An 18,789-nucleotide genomic window follows, 5' to 3' on the forward strand; every position below is an offset into this window, starting at 1 on the left:
GAGCTCTGTGTCATACAGTGTTTACGTCCTGTCTGCTGCATCAACCTTCACTTCTGAGAGTGCACTTAAAAGGACACCAGCTGAAACTGAACAGGGCGCTCAGCAGAGAGGGTGCCTAGAGCGGATAAGTGCTTCCGTCAGAGATGTGCAGGGGCAAGTATGCCCGGCTAGAGGTCTGCTGAGAGCCATGTCTTTAAAAATGTTTTTTTTCTGGGGCAGAACACTCATAGTGCCAGAATGAGTGTCAACAGCGAATGGCATTTGGGGGGATAGTGTAGCTATTGGCGCGAAGCTGGTATCATCTTAACTTACAACTTGGCCTTTCCATCATTTTTAGTAATACCCCTGTTTGTTCCATCCTTTAGATATATTCCATTCTAGCTTTCTCGTGTCTTACAGTATACTTTCTGAACCTCACACTTCTTAACGATTTAAGCTATCTGTTTTCCTATTATACTTAACACATGAGTGCAGTGCCATATATCCTTTTTGTTTCTCCTGTCCTTTAGGACACAATCGAATGTTCTCAATACAGAAAATACACATAGCAAGCATCTATGAAACATTTTGCTTAAAATATAAAAAGAGTTTTTCAATAGGGGATAGGATAAATATGATATTTTGTACATAATGAAATACTGATTGTTAAAAATGGGATTGTAGATCTTCATTGACAAGAGAGGAAGAAGATTTCTATTTTATATTGAGTGAATAGGGTTCATAAACATTTTGTACAGAATCCCATTTATGTTTTAAAAACACATATATGAACATAACATTTTTTAGATGTGTGAAGAGAGACATCTAAAAGAATCTTTTCTAAACTATTAACAGGAATTTTCTCTAAGTATAGAATTTGGGGTAATTTTTTGCCTGCCTGTTATATTTTGTCTTTTTACAGGTGAGGGTTTTTTTTGGGGGGTGGGGAGGAATACTATAAGAAGCTTACATTTTTATAATCTAAAGAAAGAACAAATCAATTGTGGCCTTTAAGAATTTCAGATTGCCAGATTGTGCTCTGGGAAAAATAGCCTTCGAAGTCAGATAGACCCAGATCTATTACTAGCTGTATAAAATTGGGTGCTTAGTCTCCCTTAGCTTCATAGTCTATAGAATGACGGTAATGATAAGTACCTTAAAGGAAGTAAGAATGTGTGCTAAGAGCACAGCACAATGCCAGGATCACATTAGTGGTCCAATAAATGTCCCCCCCCCCCCACCCCATACGTGATACAGTGCTTAATTCTCTCTGCCCTCTCTTTCATTCCTGATAGTGTGAAAGACCTACTAATCATAGTGCTAGGAAATCCCAGCAGCTGCAGAGGACTCTTTTCCAAGACAGGACAGCTTATAGTAACTTCCTTACGGCAGCTGTGGTCCAACAAAGCCTGATAAGGGAACCTGGGGTTTTCCCAATCTTCCATTATAAAGTTGAAAGTAGGATATATCATACTGGAAAAACAATTTGGTCCCTAGACATGATAAGATCATATTGAAATAAGTAAAACTTGGGGTTAGATTGCAGTATTACTAGACTTTAGTGTGTATATGATCATCTACAGCAGTGATGCTCAATCCTATTCCGACCCAGTGTCACTTTTTTAAAAATAAAGTTCATGTTACTGTACTGAAGTTCAGAGATCATTTTTAAAATTAGTACACACATTTTAGGGGCACCTGTTTTTCTCAGTCAGTTAAGCGTCCGACTTTGGCTCAGGTCACAATCTTGCAGTTCGTGGGTTCGGGCCTTGTGTCGGGCTCTGTGCTGACAGCTCAGCGCCTGGAGCCTGCTTCCGATTCTGTGTTTTTCTCTCTCTCTGCTCCTCCTTCATTCATGCTCTGTCTCTTCTCTTTCAAAATTAAATAAACATTAAAAAAATAAAATTAGTACATAGATTTTTAAATCAGTATAATTTCTTGACAGTAATATAAAAGAGAAATGAAAAGAAAGTAATTATAATTACATCATATGTATTTCAATATAGAAATGCTCTGATATTTAACCTTATGATATAATGTAGTATTCAGATGCTTACACATATAGGTAAACTCACCATGAATGTGTCAAATATAGTACAAGGCTGTTGTATTGGCAACCAAATAAGACGAGCCATGTGGCCATTGTTCATGTGACTTTCCAAAATGGTACACAACTTTTGGTAAAGTTTTGCACTAAAAAGACTAATTCCCTCTAGTTTACACAGTGGCTGAATTCCTATAAAATTTAACATGTAATGAGATCCTTCAGAAACTACTCTAAAGGGAACTTGTCTTAAAATGTTGATTCCTGAGCCCTCAACTCCAAGTATTTTGACTTTGGGAGTCTAGCTCAAGGCCAAGAATCTGTCTCAACCTCCTGGCAGTGATTCTGATTCATGCATTCTCTTTTCTAAATGAATTGGAAACTAAGATGTCTTAAAGAGAGAACCTAGGATAGTATACTAGGAACCAAAAATCCAGATTGGCCATTCCTACCCAATGTAGTATAGTGGGGCTAAAGTAAGAAATTTAGAAGAGGAACATCTTGGTTTCAGATACAACTCGGCTACTTTTGCAACTGCCTGACTTGGTACAAATTTTCTGGATCTATTTCCTTATCTATAAAAATAGGTATTGGTATCTGCAGTGTAAAGAGATGGGATTGTGGTTTCTGAAACCCACTGGAGCTTGCTTGCTTTATCAAGATTATTAAAATTCTTGGTATAAGCAGTTTGCAAAACGAAATGTATTAACCATAAAGATTGCTCATTGTGTTGACGCTATTATTCACACGTTAGGAAAATCTGATGAGGGTGCTGTCTCTTTCCCCAAAGTCCACTGTTTGAAACCAGACAAAGCAAGTCACAAAGAAATTTGGCCGCTAACTCTTCCACTCAACAAATAAAAAGGCACAAGCTCCTAATCCTAAGGACAAGATCTGTCTCCAGTTGGCCAGTGGCCAAGAGCGTGGATCTGGATGAGTCACTTCCCTTTCACGGGGTTCTGTGTACTTTCAGCTCCATCTGTTACTCAACTACTCCATTCCTTTTTGCCTCCTCCTTTTCCCACACCTGCTACCGTCTTTTCCACCTCTGTGATGACTTTTCCGCTTCGGTCTGGCCGCTCCTTGTACTACGCGTTCCCGGCTTTCTCGTCCCAGATTTCTGTCACCAGCTCCTCGGCCGCCCCTTTGGCTTCTTCCCTTTGTTCGGTGATCTCTGGCAATCCTCCCGCAACGTCCGGGCTCCTCCCCAAAATGGGGGAAGGGGGATGGCCACCCGCAGCCCCCGCTGGGGCCCACTCGGTGCGCCCTAGTCCCGGAACCTCCTTGCAACCGCGCGACTAGCCCTTTCCCTCCCTGCCCCTCTCTCTTTATATCCCGCCCCCATCTCCGCCTTCAGCGCCGAGCTCCGAGGCTCCGGAGCCTCCGACTGCGTGCGTCGGTAAGGTGCCGGGTCCCTCGCCACCCGTTCGCCCCGGAGAACACCGCCTAGGGTCCCTTCCCAGCGCGCACCCCGGCTGCCCGAGGCTGTGGCCGGCTCGGATTCTTCCTTGGCTTGGGATGCCCAACCCCGGTGGGGGCAGTTGCTGCCGAGTCCAGAGCCCTGCGCCACCCACGTGTCCAAGAGCGCGGCGCGGGGCCAGCGCAAACCTCTCCAAGGCCAGCGGCTCCTCGTCGCGGAAGCACTACTGTCGCAGGCGAAGCCCGCACGGGCGGGAGGGCGGCGCGCGGGTCACTAGCGGCACGTGCGGCTCCTCGGCGTCTCGCCCCGGGGTGCGGGTGCCCGCAGAGCCAGCTAGCCCGCCAGCGAGCGCCGGAGCGCGGAGGGTGGGCGCGGGGAGCACCGAGAGGCCGACACCTCGGGGCAGCCGGGGCCGCTCGGCGGTGCGGGCGGCGGGACTGCAGTGCCACCGCTCCGGAGAAAGCCCACACGCTCACACGCCCGCGCGCGCACGCACGTGCACACCGCGGGCAGCGAGAACACTAGCGAGAGCCCTTGAAGTGTCGGACGCGTTTTAGCCATGGCTTCTGTCCTTAACAGCAAAATTCACGCGTCCGGGACTTGCCAGGGTTCCAAAGCTGATGCCCGCGCTGGCGCCGACTGGAGAATGGATTGGGATCCCGAGATGCACGTGAAAATGTGCAAGAAGATTGCCCAGCTCACCAAGGTAAGGTGAGGCGCTGCGGGCTGGCGAGCTGCGCGTCCAGGGGCCCCAGGCTGGGGGAGGGCAGACGCAGCCAGGGGAGGCCCAGGCCGAATCCGGGCAGAAACTTTGTCTGGGAGGCCAACGTGTAAGGGGAGCCTAAATCTTGGTAACTTGACCTTCTGGAAGCATCATCCCAAAGCAGCTGAGAAGCTGAGAGGATCCTTGCCAAGGAAACTCCAGCAGACTGCGTGCCGAGCAGGTGGTCTGTGTTCCCAAGGTGGGAAACCTAGTTGAATCAGTGCGTGCCTCTGTGTGTGTGTGTGTGTGTGTGTGTGTGTGTGTGTGTGTGTGTGTGTGTGTCCCTTTGCCAGCTCTGCTCAAGTGATCGTGCCTGGAATGTTGTGATTTTATTCATTGCTGTACTTTATAGTCGGGGAGGTCATGTGAGCTCTATTTAAACACTTGATTAATTTATTCCTTCATTCAACAAATATTTGAGCCATTTGTTGAGTGTCAGCAGCTTGCCTAGCACCGTACTAAACCTGGAAGGCAGCCCAGGGGACTTCCTATCAAACTGGGTGCAGATGTGTGTAAGAGCATCAGTGGGGAAGTGTACGGCTCCCTCATTAATTATTGGATTACAGAAGACCTTGGGAGGTCAGCCAGCCCATCTCCCTACTTGTCCCAGAGACTGGATTGAACCTCTCCAGACTCTGATGTCTTCTTTATGAAGACCAGCAAGAAGATGTCCCCCTGCCCTTTGTTAGCCCTCTGCAGCTTCCCTGTTGGAAGCTCCTTGTGGTAGATTCCCTTCTTGTGCCTTGTGTATAGCTGGAAATAGCATCCCTCTCTGTTTTCCATTCGAGCTTCCCCGGGTGAGAATGTAGCTGTTTGTGGGTTTCCTTTTGATCTCATAATAAATTCCTGATACCGTGCCTGCTGGTGGAAGGGTCAGGGCGAGATTCTGTCCAGTGGTGTGTGGAACATTGTCTCTTCCCTAGCTTCCTTCTACTACCCCACACCCATTTTTTTGGAGGTTCACAGGCATTTCCTCTCTATTTTGCTAGAAGAGCGCACAGAGACTTGGAATAGGACACTAGCTGCCTTCTCCTGCCCCTCCCATCAACTTCTCCACATTCTTTGCATATGAGCCCACCTCCAAACTGTGATCTCTCTTTAGTCAAGGATTGAAAAAAGGGAATGAAGATACTCCTTGAGATCTTGGCATGTGTGGCTGGGACCACTGATCTACATTTATTCAAATGTGACATTCAACCCCCAAAAAGTATTGAGTCAAGGGGCTAGGCACAGCATAAAACGTCTTTATCTTTAAGGAATCTAAAAATACTTTTGCAAATACAAGGTTTGAAATATGGACGGAAAACTAAAAGACATTACTGTATAATCAGTTGCTAAACTGGGTATTTCAAATTATGAGTTCTATAGAAGTAGAAACAAGGGGTAAGTTGTTATGGGCAGGGACAAGAAGATTTTATGGAAAAGATGAACCTTGAATTCATTTTGAATTTATGGAGTGCCTACCGTTTGCCGGGCGCTGTGCTGAATATTGATGGCATAAACCTAGGATAGAGTCCCTTTCCCTGTGTATAACAAACACACAAGCAGATCATTTCAGTACCATGTGATGACCATTCCACTCAGTAGTATTCATGGCACACCTATTACGTGCCAACCACTGAAGATACAACAGTGAGAACACAGCATGATCCCTAGCACATAGTAGGCAATGTTTCTCAAATTAGAAATAATAACTGATTCTTACTAGGTAATGCCTGTCTTTCGGTTTTTATGCTAATCACTTAAATTAGATATTTTAATATTGGTAACAATATGCGACGTTTCCTTTGGGGAATGTTCGTATATCACATACTTTCCATCTCTTTGTATTTAATCTTTCTGTAAATTTTATTTTAGTTGTATTTCTGACAGGTGAGTTTAATCTGTGTGTGTGTATTGTGATTACTAATACATTTGGGCTTGGGGCGCCTGGGTGGCTCAGTCAGTTAAGGGTCAGACTTCAGCTCAGGTCATGAACTTGTGGTCTGTGAGTTCACGCCCCAGGTCAGGCTCTGGGCTGACAGCTCAGAGCCTGGCACCTGCTTCTGATTCTGTGTGGTCCTCTCTCTGCTCCTCCCTTTCTCATGCTCTGTCTCTCTCTGTCTTTCAAAAACAAATAAATGTTTAAAAAAATTTTAAACTAATATATTTGGGCTTATTCTTCCATTATGTTTAAAAAATTTTTTTAAATGTTTAATTTTGAGAGAGAAAGAGAGACAAAGAACAAATGGGGGAGGAGCAGAGAGAGAGAGGGGACACAGAACCAGAAGCAGACTCCAGGCTCTGAGCTGTCAGCACAGAGCCCAGGTCGAGGCTGGAACCCACGAACTGTGAGATCATGACCTGAGCCAAATTTGCCTGCTTGACCGGCTGAGCCACCGAGGTGCCCCTCTTCCATCACGTATTGTGTTTTTCATTTGTCATCCTTTCTCATTCTTCCTTTTTCTCTATCCTTGCCTTCTCTTGGATTACTAAAAAAGTCTGTGTTCCCTCATCTTCCACTGCTGGTTTGAGGGATTTAGGCTTTATTTGTAGCCTTCTCAGAATTGTCTTATTTTTCAACATACATATTTAGCTATAATTTTTTCTAACAAAGTTATTGTATAATTCTTTCTTCCTACAAAATATTTTTGGCGTGCTTTACCCATTTAACAGCCCTCTCCTTTCCCATCTTGCCATTGTTTAGAACATTTGACTTTTTAACATTTATTTATTTATTTATTTATTTATTTATTTATTTATTTATGTTTTTATTTATTTTTGAGAGAGAGACAGCGTGAGCAGGGGAGGGCAGAGAGAGAGGAAGACACAGAATCTGAAGACAGGGTCCACGCTCTGAGCTAGCTGTCAGCACAGAGCCTTGACGCAGGGCTCGAACCCACGAACTGTGAAATCATGACCTGAGCCGAAGCTGGATGCTCAACCAACTAAGCCACCAGGTGCCCCAACTTTTTTAAATTTAAGAATCATTTTTAGGAGGCACCTGGGTGGCTCAGGCAGTTAAGGGTCTGACTCTTGATTTTGGTTCAGGTCATGACCTTATGGGTCTTGGGATGGAGCTTCCTTGGGATTCTCTCTCTCCCTCTCGCTCTCTGCCCCTACCCCACTTGCACACTCTTTCTTTCTCTTTCTCTCCCTAAAAACCATTAAAAAAATAAAAATAAAAATCATTTTTATAGTCAAGAGTTATTTAAATTCACTGACCCTTTAGATTCTTCTATTTTTTCTTGAACCCAAAGCCTTCTCTTTAGGTCTGCTTTTCTTCTAGCTGAAGTTCATATTTTAAGAATGTTTTCTGTTGGGGTCTAGGTGGGGGAGGGAATTCTTTGTATATTTGAAACTGTCTTTTATTTTTCCCTCAGTGTTGGGTGAAAATGTGTTTGGGTATGAAAGTCTAGTGAACAGTTATTTTCCCAGAGTGCCTTGATGAAGGTGCTTCATTGTTTTCTGGTAAAGATTTGTGTTTGTTTTATTTTGACATGCAGCAATTTCACCAGAACTCTCTAGATGTGAGTGAGTGTCCTTTCTGGTGAGGATTGGTGTGTTCTCTTTAATTCTGGGAAATTATCAATGATTTTCTCTTCAGATATTGCTTCTCTGTCATTGCCTACATTCTTTTTTCTGGAACTGCCATTAGGTCAGTGAGGAAGCCAGCCACGTCATCTTTATCCTGAAATGTGATTAAAACATTTTTTTTCTTTTGCCTCTGTGTTGCCTTTTGGTGAATTCCTTAATCCAATCCTTCTATTTCCAGTTCTCTAAATAATTTGTCTGGTAAAGAGTTTCTCCCACCTATTAAGTTTTAGAATTTCAATAAGTATGTTTTTCATTTCTAAGATTACTATTCATATTTCCTTTTTGATTTTAAAAGCTTCTTAATTTTTACAGTTTCACTGAAGTATAATTTACATATTGTAAAATTCCTCTATGTAAGTGTATGATTCAACTTTTTGAGTAAATGCACAGAGTTGTTACATTATAACCATAATCCAGTTTGGGGATATTGCCATCACTGTAAAGAAACCTGTCCTAGGTACCGGCTAGTAGTTAGTCCCCATTCCAACTCCAACACCAGGCAGTCATTAATCTACTTTCTGTCTCCATAAATTTGTCTTTTCCAGACATTTTGTCTCAGTGAAATGATACAACGTGTGGTATTTCCATCTAGCTTTTATCACTTAGTTGCTAAATCTTAGCAGAATGTTTTTGAAGTTAATCCATGTTGTAGCATGTATCAGTCGTTCATTCCTGTTCATTGCTCAGTAGTATCCCATTGCATGAATATGCACCTTCTGTGGCACACGTTTGGGTTGTTTCCACGTTGGGGCTATTATAGATAATGCTTTACAAACATTACATTCCTGTGCAGTCTTCATGAGGACATTTTCATTACACTCGGGTAGATACCTAAGAATACAATTGTTGGATTGTATGTTAAGTTTAACTTTTGAAGAAACAGCTAAACTATGTTGCAAAGCGACTGTGTCATCTTAGATTGTTCAGTCTACTTTTCCAGGAAACCCTAATCCAACCCCATGGCGCCTGGTTCTCAAGTCACAATGAAGTACACTTTGCTTACTCCACAGTTCACTTGCTGCCCTCCATTGTCCTCTGGATGTCTCCTTTCCTGAAATGTCTTCATTTCTAAAAATTGAGTCCTTATCTATTAAGTTTCACTGCTCCCATGAAAAGCCTTTTAAAAACCTCACTTTTGAAATTAACCATGCATTCATTCATGACTAATTGTGCATTCATTATTTTTTCATACATCTGTTTTTCCAGAAGTTCATACAATGCCTGGCACATAGTGTACTGACTCTCAGTGAGCTTGTTAAATTTAAAGTTTCCTCCCACAGACTTGGTTTCTTTCATGATATTTATCCATCTGACATTACAGTTGATTTGTAGATAGTATGTTCCTTTAAAAATCATAAACTCCAATTTATTCACAATTCTTTGTACCTGGTAGATACTCAATATGTGTTAGTGTGGTAAATAAATATTCATTTACATGGGTGCACATTACCGTCACCTGGGGAGCTTTTAAAAATACCCCAGGGGTGGGGCGCCCGGGGGGTTCAGTGGGTCGGGCATCCAACTCTTGATTTCAGCTCACGTCCATGATCTCATGGTTCATAGAATGGAGCCCCACCTTGGGCTCTGTGCTACCAGCTTGGAGATTGGGATTCTTTCTCTCCCTGTCTCTATGCCCCTCCCCTGCATGTGCGCAAGCATGCTCGGTCTCTCTCTCTTTCTCTCTCTCTCAAAATAAATAAGTAAAATAAAAAAAATATATACACCAGTGAGATGACAACTAGATGTCATGCCTGAACCTAGACTAGAGTCTCTACTGGGTGGAAAACATGCCGTGAGGAGACAGTGGCGTTGATTGACAAACTGGAATGTGATATAGGAGAAAGTAAAAGCATTTATATCACTGTTAAATTTGCTGGAGCTGACCATGACTGTGCACTGACACATCCTTATTCTGAGGTGACACACTTTGAAATAGGTCTTACTTTTCAGGACATGAGTATGATGTCTTACTCTCAGAGCATTTTATCTTATAAATAAAATAGAGAAAACAGAATATAGAAAGAAAGCAAACGATAAAGCAAAGAGGACTGATGCTAAGAACAGGTGAGTGGGTGTGGGGACGTGCTTTGTGCTGTTCTTCTTCTGGCTGTTTTTCCTAAGTTTGAAATTGTTTCCAAATAAAAAGTTAAAAACAAACATGAAGCATACAACGCCCCAGGTCCCATCTTTGAGGGACACGCGAGGAGGGTGACAGGCATTGCTGTTTCCCCAGAGCCCTTCAAGAGCTTATACAAGGCCAAGAGCCACTGTTTCAGAACAAGTGAAAGTTTAAACAGTAAAGTGGACACAGAGGGGGCCTCTGGGCAAGAGGAGGTTCCAAATCCGTCCCCATGAAAGCCTTTGGGAAGCTTTCCATCTTGAAAGCCTCTGGCAGGTTGGCTCAGCCCCGACTCTGGGCCAGTCAGGCCAACCTCTGCTTTAGCCCTGTCCCAGCGATCTCAGGCTGAATCCATATCCTCATACCCAGAAGGCTTGGCCTCCCTCATACCCAGGGATTCCCCAGTTCCAACGTTTGAGGCATGGAATGTCTTGCCCCAAATGGAAGCTTTAATGAAGACTCCTTTAAATTAGAACAAGCAGATGAATGGGAAAGTGTGCGTTGTCTCTCCATGAACGCTCTCTCCAACTGAAGACTGACTCTCAGAAACCCAGACCACAAGTAACCACGTGCCTACAGCCCTCCCTCTAATCTCTCAATGAGAGAAAAAGTGCCCAGGAGACAAAGACCAGTTCTGTTAGGTGCCAGAAGCTTCCAAGCTAAAAGTAGAAGGAGTAGAATAACCCTATGGGACCCTCTCAGTCACTGTTTTAGAAAGATCTCCATCAGTCTCTTGGGAGACCCTGCAAGCCGGGGCCTGCACCTTCCACACATTAGTCAAACCTACGATTCCTCAGTGTTTTTAATGTTTTCTTTTTGAGCTTCAAGGCTTTATATTAGTTCCCTGCCCCCTTTTATTTTTTACTTATGTATCTTTTATTTTATTTAAGTTTATTTACTTACGGAGGAGGGGCAAAGAGAGAGAGGGAGAGAGAGACTCTCAAGCAGGCTTTGTGCTTTCAGCCCAGAACTTGTCACAGGGCTCGAACCCATGAACCTTGAGATCAGGACCTGAGCCGAAATCAAGAGTCAGACGAGTAACTGACTGAGCCACCCAAGTATCCCTATTTATTTATTTCATTAAGGATAGTTGACACACAATGTTATATTAATTTCAGGTGTCCAACACAGCAATTCAGCAATTTCATACATTGCACCACGATAATCATTGCATGATACATTATAATACTATTTTTGACTACATTCCCTATGCTGTCCTTTTCATCCCCTTGACTCATCTATTTTATAATTGGAAGCTTGTACCTCTTAATCCCCTTCACCTATTTCACCCACCTTCCCAACCCCCCCCTCCAGTAACTACCAGTATGTTCTCTGTATTTATGAGTCTTTCTGTGTTTACTTGTTCATTTGTTTTGCTCCTTAGATTCCACATGAGTGAAATCATATGGTATTTGTCTTTCTCTGTCCTCTTCCACTTAGTGTTGTACCCTCTAGATCCATCTGTGTTGTTGCAAATGGCAAGATTTCATTCTTTTGTATAGTGTCTGTGTTCTTTGCAAAGCCTGTGGCATACTTACTCATCCTGTGCACACAGCAGTTATGCACGGCAAGGAGGAAAGCACCATCTCTAATTGAGAGAGAAAAAAATCTGAGACCCAGGAGAGAGCCAGCATTCTTGCCCGATGTCACATTAGTATGTATTGACAGAACCAGGACATCCGGAACCTGGTGTTGGGTGTAGGGGCGGGGGGATATTTCTTCCTGGTCATCCTTATGGGTCCATACATAACCTCTCCCCATCATCTTTACTACTTATTCCCATGGAAGGGGATACGTGTTTCCAGTGAGTGAGGCTAAGAGCAGGAATTGGGCAGAACTCTTTACCCTTCCTTTTTTCTCACGGAGCCATCTGCCCGTGGAAGCACACGTTGTCTGCCATGCCATTGATTTTACATGATCTCGCCCAGGTCCAAGGTCTGCCAGACATATTAGCAGAGACAATGATACTGATGGATGAGGGAGATAGAGGGTGTCTGTAGGGGTTGGAGTGAGGGCTGCTGTTATGGAGAATAGGTCCTGAGTATAAGATCGGAAAGATTAAGGAAAAACAATGATAATTTCTACTCAACGTTATCTCTTCAATCAATTTAAACTTGGCTTATTTCTAGAGGGGTGCTCCTTACCCTTATTTATGCAGACAAATGAAAATTAAATGAGAAGAAACATGAAGACAGGTGGAGAGCTAATGAATGATTTGGGGGTTTACCGAGGACTGTTCTTCCTCCTGATCCGGACGTGGCTGGTACCAGCTAAAATACCATCTCTTTAAGAGGCCTTTTCTGACCTCCAGATCCAAAGGAGCCAACTTTCCTGGTCTCTAATTGGAAAAAAGTCAGTGATTTGACAGATTTCATTGAGCGAAAGTAGAGCGTCTCGCCCTGGGGCTGGTCGTACCGTGAGCTTGATAGACACTCGTGTCCGATCCCTTTCTGAACTGGAGGAGGTGCAGAGGGACAGGACTTTGCCTGGTTGTCCAAAGCAGCAATGGGAACAAAGCGAGCCCTTCTCTGGGACGTAGAGGCAGGGATCGAAGGCAGTAGGTGTGATGTCTGTTGCCTCAGGAGCCCTCAGCCACAGGCTGCCACTTGAGCCCTGGGTTTTCATGGCTTAAAGGTGTGGAAGTTTTATTGCACCCCCTGACTCCTGTAGCCTCTCTGAAAATCCCCTCCGGCTTGTAAGAGCTTGTCTGGCGACAAATGCTCACACAGCGCCATACCAGTTTGCGTTAGGATCCCAGATTTGAAAACTGCAGATCTGTTTTAACAAGTTCTCTCTGTTGGAAACTTTTCATTTAATGACGTGACTCATGGTGTAAAGATGACTTCCTCACAAAAATCTTTTTGCAATAAAACAATATGAAGTGTACCATCAGTGGGGTGTCTGAACTCAGTAGAGATGCCGCCACTTTTGCAAGACCGTTCTGATGTCTGCATCAATCCTTTTTCCACACAGCAGCCAGCGTGACCTTCAAACTGAATCAAAGCCTCGGGGTGCCTGGGTGGTTCAGTGGTTAGGTGTCAGACTCCTAATCTCGACTCAGGTTGTGAGCTCACAGTTCGGGAGTTCGAGTCCTGCATTGGGCTCTGTGCTGATGGCACAGAGCCTGCTCGGGATTCTGTCCCTCTTTTTATCTGTCCCTTCCCTGCTTGTGTACTCTCCCTCTCTCTCTCCCTCTCTCAAAATGAATCAATAAACAAAAATAATTTCCTTTATAAAAAAAAAACTGAACCAAAGCCTCACACACATTTGGTGGGAACGTACATTTCCACTGCTTTGGAAAACAGTCTGGCAGTTCCTCGAACAGTTACACAGAGTTATCGTATGAACCAGCAGTTCTGCAGTACCCAACGTGCACCCGCCCAAAAACTCGTACACAGTTTTCGTAGTAGCATTATTCATAATAACCACAAAATGGAAATGAGCTAAATGTCCATCAGTGGAAGAATGGGTAAATAAAATGTACAAAGTACGAGGTGGGGGGCAGGTAGTGGCTAAGAAATACAGGGCTTCTTTTTAGGGTAAAGAATATTATTTTTTATATGATATATTTTTTAAGTTTATTCATTTATTTTTGAGAGAGAGAGAGTGAGAGTGTGAGTGGGGGAGGTGTAGAGGTGACCCCAGGTGGGCTCGATGCTGTCAATGCAGAGCCGGACACGGGGCTAGAACTCACCAAGTGTCAGATGCTTAACTGCTTAAACCAGCTGAGCCCACTGAGCCACTCAAGCACCCCCCTGGAGAGAATATTCTGAGACCAGTTGTAGTGACGGTTACACAACTCTGTGAATGTACTTAAAGCCATTGAAGTGTACTTTAACTAGGCAAATTGTATGGTAGAAAAATTGTATCTCAATAAAGCTGTTAAAACAAATTTGTAAAACAAAATTAAACAAAATAAGCTGAATCCTATCTTTCTCCTGCTTAAATCCAGTTCTGAAGCAACTGGACTTGTTTACTGGTGATTTCACCCTGTAAACAAATACGAATCAGTCAACCTCCATTCTCCTTGTCCACCTCCACCTCTGCCCCAACCCCGGCTGTGGCCTTCTCAAGGGCCTGTGGTCCACCCTGAGCTCCTCACACAGTGGCGAGAATGAGCCTTTAAAATGTAAACCAGAACGTGTCATTCTTCTGTTTGAAACCCACCAGTAGCTTCCCATTTCTCTTGGAATGAAATTTGTTCACCTAGAATACATTCTCCCTGGTGGTCACTTGAGGTGGCCACTGACCGTGTCTCTACCAGGCCACACCATCCTTCTTTCCGGCCTCCGAATGTGCCCGGGTGTGCTGCTCGGTGTCTACGTCCTGCAGGTCTTCTGCCCGACCGCTGGAGTGGCTGGCCGGTCTCAGCTCAGATGTCTCTTCGGACCCGGGCTACCTGTTGCCCCTAGACTATGCTGCCGCCCTGCTCGTTTCGGAAGTCCTCTCAGCTCCGTCTGCTATTTTATTCTTTTCCTCTCTCTATGTATGGCCTTCTCTTCTCCCCAGAGGAAGCTCCTTGAGGGCAGGGATTTCTGTGTGCTTTGTTCTCTCCTCTCCAGTGCCTGGTTAGTGATCGGTGCCCACAAGTGCTCATCGATGGACTGAATGAATACAGCTCTGCCTGGACCTTCCTTTGTTCCCAGGATAAAGTATCAAATTTTAACCAGAGCCCACATACATTTTGTGGGAAAGTGGGGAAGCTTTCCTCAAGGCCAGAACTCCGGAGGTGCTAATCTCTAATTCTCTGAGTGCTGTGGAGAGCTGGTCAGATCCAACAAATAAGTGGACTTGCTTCGTTCCCTCTCAAGGCAGCATCTGACTTAGTCACTTCTAGGCCCTGAGTACAGACACAGGGTCTGACCCAACTTGATGCTTCCATTGGTCAGGTTTTAATTCCTTCAGGACACCAGAATTATAAAGTAAAATAAAAGACAATGACCAATCATACACCATTTTAGAAAAACACATCCAGGGGCACCTGTGTGGCTCAGTCAGATGAGTGTCTGACTTGAGCTCAGGTCATGATTTTTGTGGTTTGTGGGTTTGAGGCCTATGTCAGGCACTGTGCTGACAGCTCAGAGCCTGGAGCCTGCTTCAGATTCTGTGTCTCCCTCTCTCTCTGCCCCTCCCGCGCTCACTCTCTGTCTGTCTCTCAAAATAAAGACATAAAAAAATTTTTTAAAAAGATTTTAAAGCATCTTTAAACATGTAATAACTATAGTGATGTAATAACTAATAATATTTTTTGTATATGCAAATATAGACAAATTTCTAAAAATAGAGTTGCATTATACATAACTATTGTCTTACCTTCACAATACATCTTGAGCTCTCCAACATAATTTTTTTAGTTTATTTATTTTTGAGAGAGAGACAGAGTGTAAGTGGGGAAGTAGCAGAGAGGGAGACACAGAATCTGATACAGGCTCCAGACTCTGCACTGTCAGCACAGAGCCCGACACAGGGCTTGAACTCAAGAGCCACGAGATCCTGACCTGAGCGAAAGTCAGATGCTCAATTGACTGAACCACCCAGACGCCCCTCCCCAACAAAATTTGCTATGGTTGTGTTAGTATTCCATTGTATAAATATTGCATAACTTCTTTCATTTAGGAAATGTTTACTAAGCCCCTGTTATGTGCCAGGTAAAATCCCTTATCTCATGGACCTTATAAGCAAGAGAAATAGAAAGAATGTGAACAAATACAATATTCAATGTCATTTGAGCATTTTGAATAATTGAAAAATGAAAACCATGAAGGAAAAAAATCTAATAGATACAGAGCATTATTGTTTTAACTTAAAACGAGGGTCAGCAAACTGTAGCCTAGAAGGCAAATCAGCCTGCTGTCCATTTTTGTATGGTTTGTGGATCAAGAGTGGTTTTTACATTTTTGTTTTTATTTATTTTAATTTTTCATTCCTTGCAAGAATGGTTTTTACATTCTTAAATGCTTGCAAAAAAACTTAAAAAATGAGAACAATATTTTGTGACATGTGAAAATTATATGAAATTCAAAATAAATAGTGTCCAAAATAAAGTTGTTGGAACACAGCAATGGACTTTCATCTATAGATTGTCTAGAGCAGCTTTTGGGCTAAGATGGCAGGTCTGAATAGTTGGGACAGAGACTGAGTAAAGCCTAAAATAACTACTCTTTGGTCCTTTCCAGAAAGAGGTCTGAGGACCCTAATTTAAAACATATATATGAACCCTCATTCACTAATCTTTTCCTGTGAGGCTCAGTTTTAATCCTTTGGGATGGCCTGCTGATTGGCATCACACCTTATTTGTCTTGCACAAACTCTACCTGTAGTTAGTGACCTTTTAATTTATCACCCAAACTTGATGCTTCTGAGAATTAAGGGGGGCACTAAACCAGGAGGGGCACCGGGAGGTGTAAACAGAGACTGCTCTGGACTGTAAATGAGGTCACCTTACCCATAGTGCATCTGTTCTATTTGTCGTAATGCATTTGTATTATGGCCCATAATGCATATGTACTTATTTGGGTGTCTAAATGTGGAGAAGAGAATCTAAAACTTTTAAAACTTTTCACTTCTCTGTCATACCTAATTTGATACCAGGTGGGGTTTTTTTTGTTTGTTTTTTGTTTTTTGGTTTTTTTTTTTTAGCAGCTTACCCTTATTGAGTCTTTCCAAAGCATTCAACCTTGTTTTCATAGGAGCAACTTACTTTTTACATTTGTAATTGACTTACTATGATGTTAGATTCTGTAATTACAATAGCAAATACAATTCACATAAGCAAGTGACCATTGCTGTGGTTTTCCAGAGAAAGGATGAAGGTTATTAAGTTATCCACAAGTTGGTTGAAATGGACACTGGTTAGGACAGCTTCTACTGTTTTTATACAGCAACCGAATTATACTTTTGACATGTTCCCAACCAAGAAGTATGAAAACACTGAACAGTCCCTGGCATCAAGGGAGTTTCTCTGAGATGGGCAGGGACTACTGTTGGTGGACATTTTGGTTGATTCCAGTTTTTCACTGTTGTAATTAGTATTATGGTGGATGTTCTTGAGACTGCACACTTGCTAGATTATTTCCTTCAGTTACATTTCTATGAGCAAAACTCACCTTTGTTACAGGTAGACCCCTATGAAGGAATATCAGGAAGCTTGGAGAGGAGAGATCTGGAGAGAGGAGTGTTTTGTGACTAGTAGAAAGCCATCTCCCACACAAAATGTTCTCCTTACTGGTTAACTGCAAAGCTTGCCATTTTTAAAGGCATTTATTCCAGCCCCTACTTCTATAAACCGAATGCTGGAACAGTGCCAGGAGAGCACCACTCATGGTCACAGAGACCATGATGTAGAGCGGTCCCCCCTCCTCCGTGGCTTCCGTTACCTGGGTTGGACTGCAGTCCAGAAGCGCACGATCTTCCTGATACGGTGCGATAGGTATGTCACAGTGCCCGCGACATTCACTCGCTTCACCTCATCCTGTAGACATTTATCATCTCGCATCGTCACAAGAAGGATGAGGACAGTACAGTAAGATATTTTGAGAGAGAGACCACATTCACATGACTTTCATTACAGGACAGCATTAAATTGCTCTATTTTATTAGTAGTTATTGTTGTTAATCTCTTACTATGCCTAATTGATAAATTAAGCTTTGTCAGAGTTGTGTACGTAAACGAAAAAAAACCATACAGTACATACATTTAGGTTTGGTGCTACCTGTGGTTTCAGGGCATCCACTGAGAGTCTTGGGATGTGTCCCCGGCTCGATAAGGGCAGGGAGAGGGGGCTACTGTAATTACTTTCAAAGTACAATGACATAATCACAGGCCCAGATTGTCATTTCACATTCTGACTCCTTAATGGACCTATTTGGGGGTACTCACTATATTCTGACCCTCCAGAGTAAGAGGACGTGGCTGGAAAATGCCCCTAGGTTGCTCAAGCCATCAGACAAACAAGCAGCTTCCTCACAGCTCAGGGGTCCAGGAGAACGCACGGCACACCGGCCATCCTGTCCCTGGTCTCCTGAGAAAGCCTTTTCCTTCGCTGTGGAACCTTCAGAACAGGAAGCAGAGAGGCCTGTTTGTGAATCATTGATGTCATCATCAGACATAGTGTTCTTCTCCATCTTTTGAAGCAGAATGGTGGTAAAAATTTCCTGAAAAGCTATGCCCCTGCCTGCTGAATCCTGGACAGCTACCTTAATAACTTTGCCCCTTGAACTTCAGGCTCCCATGTGGCTAAAAAACAAGCCCATGGGACTGCTCAGTCTTTCTCTGTTTCGTGCTAATTGTATGCTTGGCAGATGCTGTCTTCTCTTGTTGCTAGCTGTGGTAGACACACACACAAATGGTTGCCCCGATAGATATCAAATCTCTGGAACCCGTGAATCCTCCCTTATTGGGGAAAATGGGCCTTTGGGGTTAAGTATCGTGAGATGAGATCGCCTTCTATTTTCTGAGTGGGCCCTAAATCCAGTGACACGTGGCCATGAAGAGAACAGCAGAGGGAGGTTTGAGGCAGAAGAGGTGCAGGCCAGGTGATGACGGAGGCAGGGATTGGAGAAGTGCTACCACAAGCCAAGGAACAGCTGTGGCCACCAGAAGCTGGAAGAGGCCAAGAATGGAAGACTCTCCCCGTGAGCTGCAGGAGGGACTGAGGCCCTCCAGCCATCTCCACTTTGAACTTCTGACCTCCAGGACTGGGAGAGAATAAAGTTCTGTTGCTTTATTTTATCTTTTTAAGTATTTGTTAGTTTAAGTAATCTCTACACCCTGTGTGGGGCTCAATGACTTCGAGATCAAGAGTTCCATGCTTTTCTGACTGAGCCAGTGAGGTGCTCCTAAAGTTCTGTTGTTTGAAACAAGTCTGCGGGTGACGTTTCAGCAGCCA

The 18,789-nt window shown here is 43.6% G+C and overlaps 1 protein-coding gene, 1 long non-coding RNA gene and 1 pseudogene across 5 annotated transcripts in view; 2 read left to right on the top strand and 1 right to left on the bottom strand.

The window, feature by feature from the left end:
• Nucleotides 1–3,235: 3,235 nt before the first annotated feature.
• On the top strand, nt 3,236–3,979 carry LOC115299077 (annotated as a pseudogene).
• FAM184B (family with sequence similarity 184 member B) overlaps nt 3,864–18,789 on the top strand; it is a 146,782-nt gene continuing 131,856 nt past the window's right edge. The window contains exon 1 of one of the 4 annotated variants that reach the window (XM_029948348.1): nt 3,864–4,149. In XM_029948348.1, coding sequence (XP_029804208.1) covers nt 4,003–4,149 — 147 coding nt within the window. In that variant the 5' untranslated portion in view covers nt 3,864–4,002. The remainder of the gene's footprint in view (nt 4,150–18,789) is intronic. The other 3 variants (XM_029948338.1, XM_029948354.1, XM_029948362.1) reach the window with 3 other exon arrangements.
• On the bottom strand, nt 8,601–17,868 carry LOC115299083. The gene is made up of 4 exons (XR_003911979.1): nt 17,781–17,868; nt 17,278–17,389; nt 11,440–11,489; nt 8,601–8,613 (listed from the first exon to the last, which is right to left on the bottom strand). It is a non-coding gene; the product is annotated as an uncharacterized LOC115299083 (long non-coding RNA).

The sequence above is a fragment of the Suricata suricatta genome, chromosome 1, assembly GCF_006229205.1.
Source record: "Suricata suricatta isolate VVHF042 chromosome 1, meerkat_22Aug2017_6uvM2_HiC, whole genome shotgun sequence".
Lineage (NCBI taxonomy): Eukaryota > Metazoa > Chordata > Mammalia > Carnivora > Herpestidae > Suricata > Suricata suricatta.